The sequence below is a fragment of the Trichosurus vulpecula genome, chromosome 7, assembly GCF_011100635.1.
Source record: "Trichosurus vulpecula isolate mTriVul1 chromosome 7, mTriVul1.pri, whole genome shotgun sequence".
Lineage (NCBI taxonomy): Eukaryota > Metazoa > Chordata > Mammalia > Diprotodontia > Phalangeridae > Trichosurus > Trichosurus vulpecula.
The window spans coordinates 244022843-244041334 of record NC_050579.1 but is presented as its reverse complement, the minus strand read 5'-3'; the positions used below and the strand labels follow the sequence as shown (position 1 = coordinate 244041334).

The following is an 18492-nucleotide window of genomic DNA, read 5'->3' as shown; positions in this document are numbered from 1 at the left end:
TACTTGAACAGATAAAGTGGATTTTTAAATTCAAGTGTAGAACTCATTTATCTCATTTATCTCATTAAATCTCCTTCCATTCAATTCTCCCATCATTCTGACCTGTCGACAATGCTTTGGATCCTGGCTCTGTCATTCAATATAGTAGCAATGTCTCCCAGTTTCAAGTCATCTGAAAATTCCCTTTGCCTTCCTTCTATGTCTTCATCCAAGGCACTGATAACAATGCTGAATAGGACGGGGCCAAGGACAGATTCCCGGCATACTCTGCTAGGGAGCTTCCTCCAATCTGACAGTCACCCATTAAGGACCAATCTTTGGGCCCCAGCCATTCAACCATTTCCAAATCCAGCTAACCACATTATCATCTAGTCCAAATCTGTCCACCTTCTCCCCAAGGGCAGCACTGGAGGCTTTGTCAGATTCTTTGTTGGAATCCAGGTTTACTGTATCTACAGCATTCTCCTGATCCATGAGCTCAGTTATAGTGTCAAAAAAGAAAGGTTCATCTGGCATGAGTTCTTTCTGATGCAGTCTTGATGGCCTTTATATAATCACTCTCCCCTTTCAAAATGCTCACAAACCATTTCTTTTATAATGGGTTTTAAATTTTTTTCTGGGAGGCAAAAGCAAAATTCATTGAACCATAGATTGCAGACTCATCCAACTTCCCTTTTTAAAAAATATTGGAACATATGTCCTCCAGTTTTATGGGACCCACTACAGTAGTGAAGACATTCATTGATCTACACTAGAACCTCAGCTTCAGCACCTTTACATTTGGCTATTGCAATAGTCCAGGTAAGACACGACCTCTGGGCCCCTCACTTCACTGAGATTCTATGATTTCTGTGACCTTTATTGTTTCTTCACCAGAAAAACATTTCAGTATTAGAACAGGCCCTGCAAAAGGAACCTCTGCCTAGGAACTGATGATGCCTTTCGTTCCTAATGTTCATTGGCTCTCTCAACTCTGAGGTTGCCCAACCCTGGGGCAGACAAGACAGTGTAAATTCTTAGTCTGGGAGATGTGGGGGGTAGTTCCCATGAAGTGAGGGCCATCTTGACTGTTATATCTCTGAGTCCCTCAGCCTCATCTCATCTCCAGGATGCTGTGTGTCTTGCTCCACAAGGGCGTCTGGACAGAGGTTCTGGCTGTGACCCTGCTGGTGCTCACTTCCCAGGTGGCTGCAGGCAGACATGCCCCAGGTAAATACAGAGCAGCAGCTTCCCAGAGAGCACAGGTGGGGCCCAAGGGGAGCACTCTTCTCTCTGGGCCCAGATGAAAGGAAGGACTTGGGATAGGATGGACCTCAGATAGATGGACAGTAAATGAATCTGTTTTCAGGCTCCCCTCCCAACTAATTCTTCCTTTGGCCCTCCTTCCTTTCCCCCTTTTCCTCAGGGTTCAGGGACTTGATATAGCTCCCCCCCTCCCCCCTAGTTATGAAGCAGCTACTGTGTGCCAGGCACTGTGCTAATGCCAAGGATAGAAAGAAAGGCAAAAGGCAGTTCCTGTTCTCAGGGAGCTCACAGTCTAATGGGGGACAGAACACATAAACAACTCTGTACGTACAAGATAGATACAGGAGAAATTGGACATAATCAAGAGAGGGAAGGTACTGACATTAAGGGGCATCAGGAAAGGCTTCCTGTAAAAGGTGGGATTTGAGCTGATACTTGAAGTCAGGCAGGGAAGGGAGGAGGCAGAGGTGAAGAAGGAGAGTATTCTAAGCCTGGGGGACAGTCAGAGAGGGCCTAGATTGGGGAGATGGAGAAATGTACAGGGGAAGAACAAGAAGGCTGGTGTCACTGGATAGCAGAGTGCTGGGAGCTGGGAATGTAAAGTGTAAGAAGGCTGGAAAAGTAGGAGGGGGGCCAGGTTGGAAAGGGCCTTGAAGGCCAAGAAGAGGATTTTATATTGGATCCTGTGGGTGATAGGGAGTCACTGGATCTTGTTGATTAGTGGATGGCATGGGCAGAGCTGCCAGGGTGACCCACCCCCGTCTAAACTTTTCTGTCCCATTAAATATCTTCCCAGAGTCTGTCTAAGCTGCTGGAAAGGTTTCAATTTGGCTGGCATTTGGGAAGGAAGGGGTAGACTTTGCTGGATTAATTTCCCAGGTATGGTTTCAAGGCCAGTGAAGCTGGAGTTGGGGACCACTTCTGGTTTTCATGAATAACACCCCAGTGCAGTAGCGGAAGGTCTCCCCATCCATCCCTCAGAGGCAGGTTAGAGGCAGACACTGGGGTGGAGGGGCCAAGGGGATGGACCCAGGCTGGCTTTTCTCCTCTCTTCATGATCCCTTGCTCATGGGCTGAGAAAAGAGGTGCAGGTCCAATATTCCCCAATCCCCCCTCCCCTGGATCAGGCAGGGCTTGCCCTCTCTGCCCCCCATCTGCCAGCGTCATCTCTGGTCTCCACACCGCTGCTGCTCTCCCTGAAGCTGGGGTCTGGATCAAGGGGTCTCTGCCATGACCCAGCAGGGGAGTGAAATCCTTTGTCTTGGGCAGGGAGGGAGCCCTCTGGGATGGGACACAATCCTCTCACAGCTGGGGTAAGTATTGTAGGGGAGCAGATAAAAGCCTCTCTGGCACTGTCCATATTATTTCCTCTCCAGCCTGGCCTGGCACCTGGCCTGGCTAACCACAGTCTCTCTGGGATCCTAACCTGCTCTAGTGCCATCCTCCAGGATCTGACCCACTTTTGAGCTTTGTCACTTGCTCTGCCCCTGCCATGTGTAGCCCCCATTGTCCAGGGCTGGGCAGGAGAGAAGGGCCTTCTAGAGACAGTCTGTCAGGGCATGAGCAAGAGAAACCCAAGGGCAGGGGGATCTCCCAGTCCCAGCAGGGTGGTGGCTGCTTAACCCAGCTGACAACTCCAGGAACACCCTGGTATCAGCCATGGGTATACTAAGCACGTGCTGCCCCAATGTGGACAATCCTCCAAACTACACAATATTGAAGTAACCTCCCAGCTAGAAGTCAGTCAAACTTTTATGACTATGTGCCAGGCACTGTGTTAACTGTGGGGGATAAAAAGAAAGGTAAAAGTCCCTGGGGATGACACCATGAAAATAACTGTGTATAAGCAAGTTATATTCAGGATACTTTGGAAATAACCAACAGAGGGAAGGCACTAGAATAATTGAAGGGATTGGGAAGCTTCCTAGAGGATGGGATTTTAGTTGGGACGTGAAGGAAGCCAGGGAAGCCATGACTCAGATATGAGGAGGGAGAGCATTCCAGACATGAGGGACAGCCAGAGGAAACTCCCAGAGCTGACAGATGGAGTGTCTGGCAGGAGGCACAGCAAGGAAGCCAGTGTCACTGGATCACAGAGTACATGAGTGGGGGAGGGGGGGTCAGGGGTAAGAAGACTGAAAAGGTAGGAGGGTAAACATGAGAAGGGCCTTGAAGGCCTAACAGGATTTTTAAATTTGATGCTGGATATGATAGGGAGCCACTGGAGTTTATTAAGCAGTTGGGTGACAGGGTCAGATCTGTGCTTTAGAAAGATCCATTTGACAGCTGAATGGAGGATGGACTAGAGGGGGAGAGCCTGGAAGCAGGCAGACCCACCACCAAGCTATTGCAGTAGTGCAGGTGGAAGGTGCTGAGGGTCTGCATCAGGGCCGTGCAGGGTCAGGGGCATTCAAGATGCTACAAAGGCAAAATTGCCAAGTTTTGGCAACAACAGATTCAATATGGGTGATTAGAGTGAGGATAACACTGAGACTGTGAGCCGAGGTGACTGGGAGGACGATGGCACCTCACCATAATAGGGAGAGAATCCATGTCTGTGAGAGAATGACACAGAGAAGGTCAAGCACAAGAAGGAACTAAGGGACTTTGAATAGCCTTTGGCTTGGGCTGGGGTCTCATGTGGGTAGAAGTCAGAAAGAAGGCTAGAAAGGGAAATGGAGGCAGAGGTGGGGAAGGCCTTGCTTTCTAGGCTAAAGAAGTCGTTCTTTATCTAACTGGCAATGGAGAGTCATGGGGTGAGCTGGGGCCTCTGGAGAGGAGATTTTAAATAAAGAAACCAGTTAGGAGGCCACTGCAGATGGTGAAGCTTGACCCATCATGCCTGGCCTCTGGAGCTCTCTGTTAATTGCCAAAGCAAATGGTCTTTTCTCAGGCTTCCTCCTTCAGGAATTTTCTGCTGAATCTGACCCTGTCAGCTTCCCTCGGCCTCTGGGTATTCTCTCCTCTCTGGGTTTTTGTGACTCTGCTCTCTCTTGGTTCTCTCCTTACCTGTCTGATCACTCTTTCTCAGTCTCCTTAGCAGGTTTACCATCCACATCATATGCCTTAAACAGTAGTGTTTTCAAAGGCTTTGGCTGGGCCTTCTTCTCTCCTCTCTGTGACTTCCTCAGCTCCCATAGAGTTCATTCCCATCTCTGTTCAGATGACTCCTAGGTCTGTGTTTCCTTCCTAGTCCCTGTCCAGTATCACCTGCTGCCTCCTGCATATTTCAGGCCTGATGTCTTTAAGCTCTCTTAAACACAACATGTCGAAAACTGAACTCATTGGTCCCCAAACCCATACCTCTTTCAGACTTTCCTATTCCTAATGAACATAATACAGTTCTCATCTCATGGTCCATGACCTTGGTTTTATCTTCAGTGCTTCACTCTGCCTCCCCCAACAGAGTCACTGCCATAACGTTCCTTACATGTGGTGGGTAAAAGATAAAATGACTAAGGAAACAAGGTTCGAGCTTCTGAGCACATCTATTTATTAGCAATGTATGCCAATTACTCCACAAACTGGGACCAGACTTCCTCGTCTTAGGGTTGGACCCTGAACATAGAAAGAGACAGACTTTTATATATTAAAAACAATGCATCACACAAGGACAATGAATTAAAAGGAAACAAAAGAACATTAGGTAACTTGAATTCTAATTGGAGGAAGGATTAGGGACTTTCCAAGTGGGAAGGAGGAGAGCAAACAGGCACAATTCTCTGAAATTGGAAAACGAGGTGCCCCCCAAGTGTCTGTGAACACTCAAAGAAGCATGGAAACAATAACTGATTGAATAAAAGGGGGCCAGACTTCAGATAAGACAGATGGGCAGCTTGGGATGTACAATTGTCACAAAACTCCCTGCCTCAGTCTCTGGATCTGCCCTTCTTTCTGGTTGGCACAACCTCGGGCCTTAGTTAAGGGTCTCTAAGCAGCAGGAGAGCTGGTCCAGCCTCCAGCCACGCAGGGCTAGGTTCAAACGATGAAATAAGTTTTCTCACAATTCTCACAATTGAACACAATTTTCTCACAAGACAGAAATTGGGCTCTTCCCATAATGGGATAGAAAGGGAGCTGAGCTAGCTCCAGAACTGAGTCACAAGATGCAGTCAGTGGGGTTCACTGAATTCCCATAATTCATCACCTGCTGAACTAATCTCAATTTCCTCCTACATACAACCCTTTCTGTTGCTCTGGCCACCACAAGAGCAGGCCCTCATCATCCCTCACCCAGAATATTATCATGGCCTCCTAATCGCTGTTCCTGTCTCAATTTTCTGTTCACTCCAGACCATCTGTCACACACCTAAAAATGTATTTTTCCTCAAGAGCAAATCTAAGTCACTCCTCTCCTCAATAGACAGCACTGGCTCCTTATTGCTTCTGTGATCAATTAGAACTTCCTCTGTTTATTCCTTCATGATCTGGGTGGAACCCTCTCTTATATGATAGTCCTCCTCTTCCTGTGCTTTGTGATCCGCTCAAAATGGCCTTTTCCTCACAGACTGCACTATCTCCCACCTCTGGGCCTTTGCCCATGGCCATCCCCCATTCCTGGAATACACTCCCTCCTTCCGTCTGCCTCATGGATCCTCTCTTCCTTTAAGGCTCAGCTCAAGCAGCACTTTCTAGGTGAAGCCTTTCCTGATCCCCCAAATGCTAGTGTCTTCTCTCTTTCCCTCTCTTCTCTTCACTTGGATTCATTCTGTCTGTATCTTTATGGACACTTGTCACTCCCATTTGAATGTAAAGCTGGAGATTGTTCCCTTCTTCATATTTGTATTTCCAGCAGCTAACATAGTGCCTAGCACACAGTAAGCACTTAATAAATGCCTGTTGAGTGACTGACTGTCTTTGGGGAAGTACAGCAGTGCACAGAGAAGGAAAGACTTAAGTATAAAGGAAGCAAGGAATCCATGAGTGAGGGGGTGGGGGTTGGGGCAGGCCAGGCATGGAGGCTGTTCACATGTTTGGAGGTGGGAGATGAAATGCTGAGTTTGGGGAGCAGCCAGTAGGTCAGTTTGACTGAAACATAAATTGTGTGTGAGAGGGAATAATAGGAGATCCTGGAAAGGTAGGCTGGACTCAGACTGGGGAGGGCTCTACATGCCAAGGTTGGGGTTTTGAAATTTCTCCAAAGGTCCATAGGGAGCACTAAAGGTTCTTGAGGGGGTGAGTTAAGCAGTTACACTTACACTTTCTAAAAATTACTTTGTCCTTTGTTGGGTGGATAGATAAATTATATCAGTCAGTCAACAAGCATTAATTTAGTGCTTCCTGTGTGCCAGGCACTGTGCTGAGGGCTAGTTTACATATAAGAACAGTCATTTCCTGCCCTCCAGGAGCTCACATTCTAGGAGGAGGAGGGTCCAAGCCATGCCCAGGAGGGGCGATGGGGAAGCGGCCCTGGTCCACAGTCACAGAATTGTGAGCAGAGCCACACACACACAGCAGATCTCCAAGCCCTTTTCAGTAGGGAGGGTGATACTGATGTGATTAATGTCCTCTGATCAAAGGGGAGAGAGGGGCGTGACCTGCAGGGTCATGGAAGTGTGGGGAGGGTCTGTCACCTGCCTGGGTCTCTGCAGAGGGCCTGGGAGGGGGGTACAAAGATACACTGGAGGATGAGGATCAGAGAGGTGGTTAGACTCAGGTGAACAGGACTTGGGGAGGGTGTTGGGTAAAATTTCCTGGGAGTGTTTGCACCAGGCTGGGTGTGGTTGAGAGGCAGCTGTGACGCAGCAGACAGACAGGACCGGTCCGGAACCCGAAGGTCTGGGTTCTAGTCCTGCCTCCATTCCAGAGTTGCTCTGTGACCTTGGAAAAGTCGCTTGCTGTCTCTGGGCCTCAGAGGGGGTGGGGCTGAGCTTGCGCAGGAAGGGCAGCGGGAGGTGGGCCATATTCTCGTTGATCAGGCCCAGGTTGTGGTGAGGGCGGGGTGTCCGTCAGGGCTGACCCTCTTCCGGGTGTCCCCAGAGCACTACACTGAGCAGGCTAAGGGCGAATGTCACTTCATGAACGGGACGGAGCGCGTGCGGCATGTGATGAGATACGTCTATAACCGGGAGGAGTTTCTGCGCTACGACAGCGACGTGGGGGAGTTTGTGGCGGTGACGGAGCTGGGGCGGCGCAGTGCTGAGTATTATAACAGCCAGAAGGAGATCCTGGAGCGCGCACGGGCAATGGTGGACAATTGCAGGCACAACTACCAGGTGGTGCCCTTCTTATTGCGCAGGCCCTGTGAGTGCGCGGCCCCGGGGAGGGAAGGGGGGGCCAGGGGAGCCCGGCAGGGACCCAGGGAGAGGGAGGGGGTCCTGGGGAGGGAGCAGAGCAGGGAGGGAGGAGAAGAGAAGGGGCTGGAAGGGAGCGCAGGGGGAGGAGAGTCCATGATGGGAGGGGGCAGGTGGGGAGGAAAGAAGGTGGAGGGGGCTCACAAGAGCAGATGCAGGAACAGGGGCCCCCAGAGCAGGGGAGAGACAAGGGGGAGCAGGGATGAAGGGAGGGGGAGATAATGGATTTGGAGGGAGGAGGAAGTGTGGGGACCAAGGGGGGAGGAGCAGGGGAGGAAGATGGGGGACAAAGGGGGATGAAGAGGAAGGAAGACGTATGGGGGAGGGGATTGGGATGGAGGGAGAAAGGAGGAGGGATGAGAGGGAGAAGAAAGGCAGCAGATGAGGGGGAGGAATCAGGAGCAGAAAAACTGGAGATGAGTGAAGGGGAGGAGGGGAGGGAAGAGAGGAGAAGAAGGGGGAGAATGAATGGGGGAGAAGGAGGGGAGGGACAGAGGGAAGGGGGAGAGACCCTCCTGTAGCAGGATGGATGTTGGTTCCTTGAGTCCTTTTTCCTCAGTCAGATTCAGATTTTTTTCCTCCTCCTATTTTAATGGGGATAACTTGCATTGGGAACAGGCCATAGACCCTTCACCACTCAATAACTCCCATTCATACAATGCTAAGTGGTTAAGAGACGGCCAGGTAGGGCAGTGGTTAGAGCGCCAGGCCTGGAGTCATCTTGCTGAGTTGAAACCTGGCCTCTGACACTTACTAGCTCTGTGACCCTGGGCAAGTGGCTTTGATGAGGTCAGAGCTGGGAGAGCTGGTTCATCAGATGTGAAAGGATTCCCTTAGACCTTCTCTGTAGCCAAGGGGAGCTTTATTGACCCAAAAGCAGCGGGCCTGAGACTTAGCAAGGAGCCAAGCAAAGGCACTGATGTAGGGAAGGGACCAGACTTATAGAGACAAAAAGCTACACAGCCTGTAGGATGATCTTAGGGCTTCCTATGGGGGCTGGAGATTTAGGGATAGGATAAGCCTCACAGAGTAAGGACAAGATAAGAGAGTCAGGACCGGACACAAGAGAAGGGGAGGAGACTTTGGGGTGCCAGGGAGAGAAACTCATCCCTTAGGGTACCTTTGTATTAAGATACATTAGGGCATCCCCAGGAAAAGGGCAATTTAGTCCTTAGGGCACTGTTTGCACCCACATCAATTTAACCCTTTTTGCCTCGGTTTCCTCATCTGTAAATTGAGCTGGAGAAGGAAATGGCAAACCCCTCCAGTATCTTTGCCAAGAAAATCCCAAAGAAGGTAACAAAGAGTTGTACAGAGTTGAAAAATGAGAGAACAGCAACAAAATAGTTAATACAAAATTAAATCCCCCAATTCCTGAGTGCCTAGGCTTCATGAACCTTATTAAGTTATATATAAAACTGTCCCTTTTTTATTCCTGAATCTAAGCTCAGCAGAGGCTTCCCGTGCAGTGCCCTCTGTTGTCTCAACCACATTCTCTTCTTCTCTTCCCCCTCCAGCCTTCTAATCACTGAAATTGTCTTGCTCCAGGGACCCAGACATATTTCTGCTTCTCCCAGGGCCCCTGGACTCTGGGTCAGGATGCTGAGGTTTCTACTTGGCCTAGGTGTTCCCCATAGTTCCACTGACTCAAAATTTCTTCACTGGATTGATAGCATCTCTTAATATTTGAGCTAGAAGTCTTCCTGAAAATAGATTATTACCTACACCTATGATCTGCTTTGGAAATAATCCATTACAAAGTAGCTATTTACAATGAGAAATCTGGCCTGCTAATTTCTTCCCATATCACTGAATCCTGATGAGCTGGGACTGTGATAATTCAGCACCATGAACTCCTTCCTGCTACTTCAGGGGGAGCTTAAATGTCTACCAAGATGCCCATTTCTGGCCCTGGGGAGGAGAGGAGGCCTGAGCCTGGTTATGGATCAGGTGACAGAGGTGGGGGCTGGACTAGGAAGACCTGCTCTGGCTCCCTCACTCAAGGTCTTTCTTCTTTCTTCCAGTTGAGCCCGAGGTGACTGTGTATCCATCAAAGACGGCTCCCCTGGGACACCACAACCTGCTTGTCTGCTCTGTCACTGGTTTCTATCCTGGGGACATTGAGGTCAGGTGGTTCCTGAATGGGCAGGAGGAGACAGCTGGGGTTGTGTCCACAGGTCTGATCAGTAATGGAGACTGGACCTACCAGATCCTGGTGATGCTGGAAGTGATCCCCAAGCGTGGAGATGTGTACACCTGCCAAGTGGAGCACTCTAGCCTTCAGAGACCTGTCGTCTTGGAGTGGAGTGAGATAGAGCTCCCTCACCCTCCAGTTCTAACGTTGCTCAGGACATGGAGCTAGCTCTGAGATCCCCTCTGTGTGTGTCCTGTGCCTTCTTTTCTCCTGCCCTGGGCTAATACCAACCCCATGTGGTGCCACCCACCCTCCCCTCTTTCCCCAGCACAGCCCCCTCATGGCAATGCTGAACTAAGAGCTGTGGAGACCTAGAACCTTGTCAGCCTCCTCACTGGCCCCAGTCCTGGGAGCTGGCCTCCCTCTCGGACTCTGTGATCAGCCTATAGACCCCTTTCTCCTGGGGTAGGGGAACTAGGCTTTGGGACAGATTGATGTCAGTGTCCCCTGGTGAGCTTTCACTTCCTGTGGCCTGAAAGTCCCTTCCCACATCTGTCCCTTCCCTTCTTAGACAGGATTTAATCACCTTCTCAGGCTCCCCTCAGACCCATCTGCTCCCCACATGGGCCTGGTTCCTGGAGGGAAGGTTTTGATCCCTGCTATCTCTTCTCCCCAGGAGCACAGTCTGAATCTGCCCAGAGTAAGATGCTGAGTGGAGTCGGGGGCCTCGTGCTGGGGCTGATCTTCTTTGGGGTTGGCCTCATTGTCCACAGGAGGAGTCAGAAAGGTGAGATAGTCTGGGGAAAGTCCTGAGCCCCCTCCCCTCAGTGATCTTCTCCAGGACAGCAAGAGAGGATATTTAATTGTACTAGAAATCTGGCCCCAGGTCAGGGCTGAAGGGGTGGTCTGGCTCTGGCTTCAGCTCTTCCTCCTCAGGTGGTGAACAGGCCAGATCCCATGGCTCAAGGGTCTCAAGGAATCTCATATTCACTACTAGAGACAGTCTTGGGAGAGGGGTCTCAGGTTCCAGCCTTTAGCCCCTCCTCCCTGCCATTCCCCCTCCCCCCATCTACTCACACAGTTGCAGCTGGATAGATAAAGCATCAGTTAGGTGCTTCCTTTGTGATATCAGGTACTGAGCTAAGCAGTATTATGAGTCCCCTGTGCCACAGTGCTCAGAACCACGGTGCCCTTTGCTTCTATGGCTCTAGAATTTACCAGGATTCATATGTCTGTCTTTCTTCCTTTCCCAGGAAATCGGGGTTCACAGCCAACAGGTAAGGTCCTTCTACCCAGGTGTGATCAGGGTTCTCATACCTACAGCATCTGCCCAGTGGGGCCTGAAGCTAAGAAGAGGCTTGGGGGCCCTCAGTGGGAAGAAGTTGTTCATGGGGGGCTTCAGACCCCCATGTAGACTCATATGACTGTTCTCTGTCCTCTGCAGGGCTCCTGAGCTGATCTCTGAGGCTGTGTCCCCTGGAACTGTTGTGTTCCCATAGCCTCCCTCTCACATTTGGAAACCCCTGCTTGTGCCCAGATCTCCAGGAGATTAACTCTGCTGACCCCTTCCCTGGAATAGCTCCTTCCCTGTACCTTCAATTCTGTCTGGACTCTTTGGCAGTTCCCCAACAGAGCTTCAGAGATACCCTCCGCCCTCCTTTGTTTCTGTACCTTTTTAAATCCATTTTTGTCCCTTGAGCCTTCGCTCTAATAAATGAGAGGACTCAGAATCAACTGGTGTTTGGTGACACAAAGACAAAGTGAGGGGAGCAGAGGAGGAAACTTCCTCACTTAGGATCTGTAGAATCTGTCAAAGTGTGAAAAGCCTCCAGAGGTGCAGATTGCGATCCATCCACACCTTTTCATCCTGGGTGCCTCTTGTCCATTTTTTTTTTCCAGTATTCGTACAGAAGTTGATTAACCAGCCTGCAGGTAGCCTTCCTCTACATATCTTTATGTTACATAGATACCAATGGCCCTCACAAGCTGTCTGCCCAGAAATCCTTAGCTTTCCTCTGTGATGGGTCCCCCTCATGCTGGTGATACATCTCTCTGATGACTTTCCTTCTACCCCTTCTGCTCAGTTCTTCTTTGATGATATGCTGTAGCCTAAGCTTGCCTATCATGTGCCTCTCCATTGCACTTTTAAAAATTAAAGTTGTAGTGATACATTTTGTGTTTATGTTATGTTCATTGCTACTCCCATCTACTCCCAGTGGCCTTCCCTCATAACAGAATTTTTACTCAAAACTTCCATTATCACCATCACGTCGATCACATATAACCCAACAGTGTATGCAACAATGTATACCCGTAGTCTCCCCACTTCTTCCATGAAATGTTTATTTTCTCTTCTCTGTGGCCAAGTTTGTTATCTATGATTCCATAACTTTCAGCATCATCTCCCCTGCTCCTCCATTTTGTAGTCTTGAGGATGTTTCTTTCTTGGTTCTGCTCACACTGTTCTGTATCAGTTCATTTAAGTCTTCCCATGTTTCTCTGAATTTTTTCATTTTTATTGTTTCTTCTGTTGCAACACAATTCTCTTACATTCATGTGCCACAACTTGCTGAGCCGTTTCTCAGTTGGTGGCCACTCATTTGTTTCTACTTCTTTGGTACCACAAAATGTTGGTATGAATATTTTGATATATGTTCATATTTGAAGTTTTTTTTTCCATCTTTGACACCCTTGGCATATATGTTAAGGCATGGAATCTTGGGATCAAAGGGTATGGAGAGGTTGACATGTTTTAGCATAATTCCAAATTGCTGTTCACGATTGTTGTACCAGTTCATAGCTCCACAAACAGGGTATCAACCTGCCTGTCTTTGTGTAGTCCTTCCCACATCGACCATTTTCATGTGTTATCACCTTGGAAGATTTGCTGGGGAAGAGGGGAGACCTCAGGGTTGTTTTAGTTTCATCTTCTCATTGTGATTTGGTGCAAACTTGAGAGCTATTCATTTCCTTTGAATACTACTGGAAAAGGCTCTTGGCCTTATAGATTTGTGTTAGTTTCCTACATGTGTTGGATCATAGACCTCTATCAGAGACATTTCATGCAAAGAAATGTTACCCCATCAACAATTATTCTGGCTGTTGATCTAAGTATTACATTTAGTTAACAATTCTCCCCCTTGGCCCCAGTTATGAAATCTACTTACAGCCATTTCCTGGACCTTTGGTAGAAGTTTGTTAGCTTTTTATCAGTTCCAGTAACTGAGTCTTATGCAAGATCCCCCCTCAACTAGGGCTCTTCGGGGTGAGTAGAAGGAAATTAAATTTTAAAAAATGACCATATCGTTTGCACATAATGCTTAGCAGGAAAGCCTTTCTGAATGAGTGATTTTTGTGGTCAGTTCATTTCCATGCAAGGAGTCGGGCTGCCCAGAATTTGCCTTTTCCTAATGAAGTTCATGGGAGGCTGTTCTTGACCAGCAACAGAAGTGTCAAGATGGGTGGAAATGAGGATGCTGGGCTTCATCTGCTCCACATCCAAGTTGGGCTCTTCTCCCTCTTCAGAGAATGCAGAAGCCTGTCAGGGTCAGAGCAGTAAATGTGAGCTAGGGAGGGAGAGAATGGCAGCTCCTTTAGGGAGGCTGGTGGGGGATGGGACACCCAAGACTGCTCAGCGACATTTCCTTTTGTACAGAAACAATGTCATCTCTGAGCAATGTTTCAGTTTTCCGTTTCTTATAGGTTCTAACCCATTGGAATATTTATGTTTTTTATCTCCACTAAGGAACTGTTGGAAGGATGTGGACATTTGTCTAGATTCTTAGAATCTAGGCTACCAGACTCCTTCATTTGGACAGATATGAATATCATGTATGAAATCATCATTTCTGGAAACAGATCTCAGGAATTTAGGGGTCTAAGGTAAAGTAGGAGAAAGGCATAAATCCCACAGGGAAGCAAGAAACTAAACGATTGTTAGGAACAGGTGTATATCAAGGGAGTTCTCTTTAGTCTCTAAGTAATCTGTCCATTTCCAAGGGAATTGCCCTTATGGCATGTTCTTTGGTGAGAAAGCAATAGACCATGGATTCAAAGACTTCACTGTTTCCTTTGATACACTTTTCCAGCAATCAGTACTCTTTGATTATGGATCATAGATCTAGAGTTAGAAGTGAAGGTGCCCTATATGGATAGAGGGAAAGGAAGGAGTAAGGAAGAGAAGAGGGAGGAAGAAAGCTGTGTTGCCCAACTGGCTAGTTCCAGTTGGGTCCCCACTCATTTTCTATTCACAGACGTTGATGTTTGTCCTTCAGAGGTGAGAGTATAGAGTCAAGACTGACAATGATGTGAGTCTCTACCTTCTATAGTCATAGAAGAATGAGGGTGGTGGGGAGTTTGGATTTGGGGCAAAAGCAGTTAGTTCAGTTTTGGACACGTTGGTTTGAAGATAACAAGACTACATCCATTTTAGCAGTATCTGATGAACAGTTAGAGATGGGAGAATGGAGGTCAGGAAAGCACCTAGTGTTGGACAAATAGATATGAAAACCATCTGTCTAGCGATGATGGTTTAATCTGTAGGAGCTGACCAGATCACCAAGCTAAATAATATAGAAGAGGAAGAAAAGAGAGCCCTGGGTTACAGAGGTAATAAGGATCAGAGTCTAGATTTGAAATTCTGTTCTTTTATTTCAGAACCAGTGATGTTTCCAGTGTAACGCTGCTTCACACTGGGTAGCAGGTGCCCAAAATAGGGGGGAAAGGAAGCCTCCTGGCTTTACTCTGTTACTTAGTGGGAAAATGTCATGTGTTACCTCTTTGCACGTAATGCTAGCTTGCAGTTTTAGATATATATTTTCATCATATTCAAAATTATAAAGATATATACACAGACACACACACACATACACACACACACGCACATATGTAGGTCAGAATATTTATGGCAGCTCTTTTTGTGGCACCAAAGCTTTAGAAACAAGATAAGTGCTCATTGATTGCTTAATGACAAAACAAATCATGTTGTGTAAATTTAATGAAGAGGAAGGATTCAGAGAAGACTGGGAAGACATATTAACTATTATAAAATGAAGAAGAACCAGAAAAAACATTATATACAATAATTATAACAATATAAAATGAAAGAATAAATCAGCAAAGTTAACGATGTATATTTATGACCAAACTTGGGCCTCTGAGAAGAGGTGAGTAAAAGGACATCCCTCCATTGCAGAAGCAGAGGATTATGGGTGTGAAATGATACATATGGTATTTCACTGCGTAATTGTCACACTGCGTAATTGTCGCACCCTATTTTTCAGTCCAAGCACTGGTTTATAACCTTACATCAGGTAATCGTTTCATGGTTTGTCTCTATTCATCCCGCCACTTAAAAGGTAAAGCAGCAATGTATTTACCAGTGGCGTATGGACACACATTTATCTCTTAAGTGTTGTAAGCTGCCAGCCTAGACTTCTCAGCAGTTGTGCATTGTCAGTGTATTTCCAAAAGCCAACTTGTGTGGTTTGTTCAGAGCGCCGCAGTACTTCACATAATGGTCACACAATTTTTTTCACAAAAAAATTTGTCATAAAATCTGAGGCGATTATGCAGCAAAATATGGTATACCATCAGAAATAGTTGCTGTGTCGGCTGTTTTGAGTGAAGTTTTTTAACAATTGTTTTATAATTTATGGGAAGGATGTATTCATAAAAATGGTCATGTGAAAACAAAAGATCAGTTTTTTAAAGTAAAGGAATCAGAACATCTGCAAATAGAAAAATAATAAAAGCATTTCCTTGTATATGTTTTGAAAAAGGAAGTAATAGGAAAGCACTGGAGTTAACTGAGTATGTGTGTGGGTCAGACTTATACCTTAGGAAAATTTCCTTGGGAAATCCATAAAGGATTGTTGTGGGAGAAATGAAGTAGGGAGAAAATTGGTAATCATGTGGCGATGGGGGCCTGAATTAGAAGTGGACATATATGACATGTTTTACACACACACACCACAACTAGTGTGTGTCTGGATATGTGAGGAGAGTGAAGATGACACTAAAGTTTCAGATCTGGATGACTGGAAGGATATCGGTACCCTCATCAAGAATAATGGATTTGGGGAAAAGGATTATGAGAGGTCAGGATCACATTGAAGGATAAAACTAGAAAACTTATAAAAGATAAAGAAAAACAGAAGAGAAGAAAAATCTTCTAGGAAAAGCACCAGCAGGACACATCAAGGCCAAAGCTACACTTGATATTTGCCTCAGTAGGTTGAGAACTACATATTAGGGGATACTACAGTAGTCCCAGGGGGTATTAATAAAGACCTCTCCTGTAGTACAGAAAATTAGGAAGAGAGAAGAGAGAACAAATATGAGAGATGTCCTGGAGGTACATTTAGCAGCAAGTAGTAGCTGGTTATGGGAGAGGAAGAATCAAAATTAACACCGGGATTTCCACAGGAGAGGCTGAGTGAGGGGGTTTTGACCAGGACTATGAAATCACAAGGTATGTTGTTACATCAAAAAAAAAAATGTCCAGAGAGTACTGGGAGTTAAGCACTCTGCTAAGCTGGGGGAATGCAAAGGGGGAAAATAGTCCCTGCTCCCAAGATCATGGTATAAGGGAGGAGACAACATGCAAACAGCTGTGCACAAACAAGAGCTATACAGGGTAAATTGGAGATAATCTCAGAGGTCAGGCACTAAGGTGAAGGAGGACTTGGAGAGCTTCTTGTAGAAGGTAGGACTTTAGCTGAGACTTGAAGGAAGTCAGGGGAGCTAGAAGAAGGAGAGAGAGAAGAATGTGTTTCAGGAATGGGGGACAGTGAATGAAAATGCCGGGAGATGGGTGATGGAGTGTCACATATCAGAGTACGTGAAGGGCAGTAAGATATATGAAGGTTAGAAAGTTAGAAAAAGCCAGTTTATGAAGGGCTTTAAGAGCCAAACAAAAGATTTTATATTTGATCCTAAAGGCAATAGGGTGCTACTGGAGTTCATTGCATTGAAGGGTGACATAAACTTGCTTTAGAAAGATCATTTTGATAGCTGAGTAGAGGATGGGGAGAGATGAGGCAGGGAGACTACCCAACAAAGCAGAGAAGGTTTGGGGAGAAATATGATAAACCCATTTTGGAGCAAGTTGAGTTTGAAGTGGTGAGAAATCCAGTTGTTGGTAGTCACAACAGGTTCCCAACCTCTTTTGGTCTAGGACCTCTTTGGTCACCTTGTGAAGCCTATGGACCCAGCTGTGAGAGAAATATCTCCCCTTTGAGCTTGAGTAGGAGGTCACTGCTACTGAAATAAATCCACCACAGCACAGAAATTATAGGATTATAAACTACGTTTTAATGTGCTCAAACATAGGTTCAAGTTTAAAAAAAAACCTGAAAAAAGATCGGAGTTTCTGGTAAATCTTTATACAGAAAATTATGTCAGACAGAGCAATAAATTCTTTTACATATTGCAGTCTCATATTCTTAAATATTGCAATCTAATAAATTCTTTTAGGATATAAAAAGTTTTTAAAGACAGATTTATAATCCCATACTTCCTTTAGTGTCATAAAGATTGAATACATTTTATCAAGCAAGAACACAATCACATACCTCCTAAGGAAACATGCCTGGTTAAACAGACTTGATAGGTAAACTAAGTCAGGTTACAGATTAAACACTAGGTTTGCAAAATGATACCCTTATAAAACATATAAGGCTACTTTTAAAAGATATCACAGTAGGTTAATTGATAGAGAGGGATTTTATATCACTAAGACTCAGTGATAGGTAAATTCTTCCACAAATAAAATGTTTTTGGAGGTTTTAAAGATGTTGTATTCCCTTCCCCTCATTTGGTTTTTTAGCTTGGGAATGTCAAAAGTCTTCTCTTGATACTCATTCCATGAGTCTTTTTCTTTTTTCGTAGCTGGGTGAGATTAACAGTAAATAAGTTTCAGGAGTCAGCCAGATATTCAGGAGAAAGGGCATAATATAAGAAAATGAAAGGTTCCCATCACTGTTTTCCCTGTTTTGGTTATAGAGAGGTCTGCAAAACCTCAGAGATCAAAGAATCACATACTTAATGAGGGAAACACAAGCACCAGGAAACATTAATGGTCACCAATATTAAATAAGATGAGATCCCCTTATTCCCGATTGCTCCTCATAACCCATTCCAAAACTCCTGTTAATCACCTTGTTTCCTCTTGGGCCTTGGCTGTCTCATGTAGCCATCTCATCCCACAAAACATTTAATTTCCAGGGTGGCTCTGGAAAGGACTTCTCCTAGAAGATTTGATTGCCATGTTCCAAGTCACTTGCAGAGGTTCCCTAGATAATGCTGCTAAAACTGCTAGTGATAAGACCTAATACAATTTAGTAAGGCCTCTTCAATTTTGTCTTCCAGTGACTTGTGTGTGGAGAAAACCAGTTCAAGTCTTACAGAACCAACCTTCTTAACAACAGAGCTATAAGAAGAATATCAAAAGAGGAACCCATAATTCACCTGACAGTTCAGAGAATTGCAGTTTTTGTATATCACTTGTTTTTTTTATCTTTACCTGAACACTGTACCTGATGAGGACAATGCTATCTACAGGCTGAAGGAAAACTTTTACAAGGATCCCTGAGGTCCTGAAACGTAAAATGAAGCCCTTCTGTCTCTTAATATTATCAGAGAAAGTCTTTGAAATAGGGGGAAAATCGTTTATCATTAGTGCAATTTTATATGTAAAAACCATAACTAATTTCTGAGAACTTATTATTAAAACATAATTAAAACAGGTATATCCCAGAAGGAAAAAAAGGAAAAAAATGTTTTCACGACAACAAAAAAATTCATCTATGGATGTTTGAT

General features: G+C 45.9%; 1 protein-coding gene across 1 annotated transcript; it reads left to right on the top strand.

The window, feature by feature from the left end:
* Nucleotides 1-1037: 1037 nt before the first annotated feature.
* On the top strand, nt 1038-11844 carry LOC118858178 (DLA class II histocompatibility antigen, DR-1 beta chain-like). The gene is made up of 6 exons (XM_036768643.1): nt 1038-1209; nt 7225-7488; nt 9563-9844; nt 10349-10459; nt 10926-10949; nt 11117-11844. Exons 1-6 carry the CDS (start codon nt 1110-1112, stop codon nt 11128-11130), a joined length of 795 nt encoding a protein of 264 aa, XP_036624538.1. The 5' UTR covers nt 1038-1109; the 3' UTR covers nt 11131-11844.
* Nucleotides 11845-18492: the final 6648 nt, after the last annotated feature.

Excerpts from the sequence above, each read along its gene's own strand:
- LOC118858178 (XM_036768643.1), top strand. The coding sequence starts at position 1,110 with ATGCTGTGTGTCTTGCTCCACAAGGGCGTCTGGACAGAGGTTCTGGCT. Across the intron at positions 7,489-9,562 it reads CTTCTTATTGCGCAGGCCCT|TTGAGCCCGAGGTGACTGTG; the intron begins GTGAGTGCGCGG and ends TCTTTCTTCCAG. Across the intron at positions 10,460-10,925 it reads CCACAGGAGGAGTCAGAAAG|GAAATCGGGGTTCACAGCCA; the intron begins GTGAGATAGTCT and ends TTCCTTTCCCAG.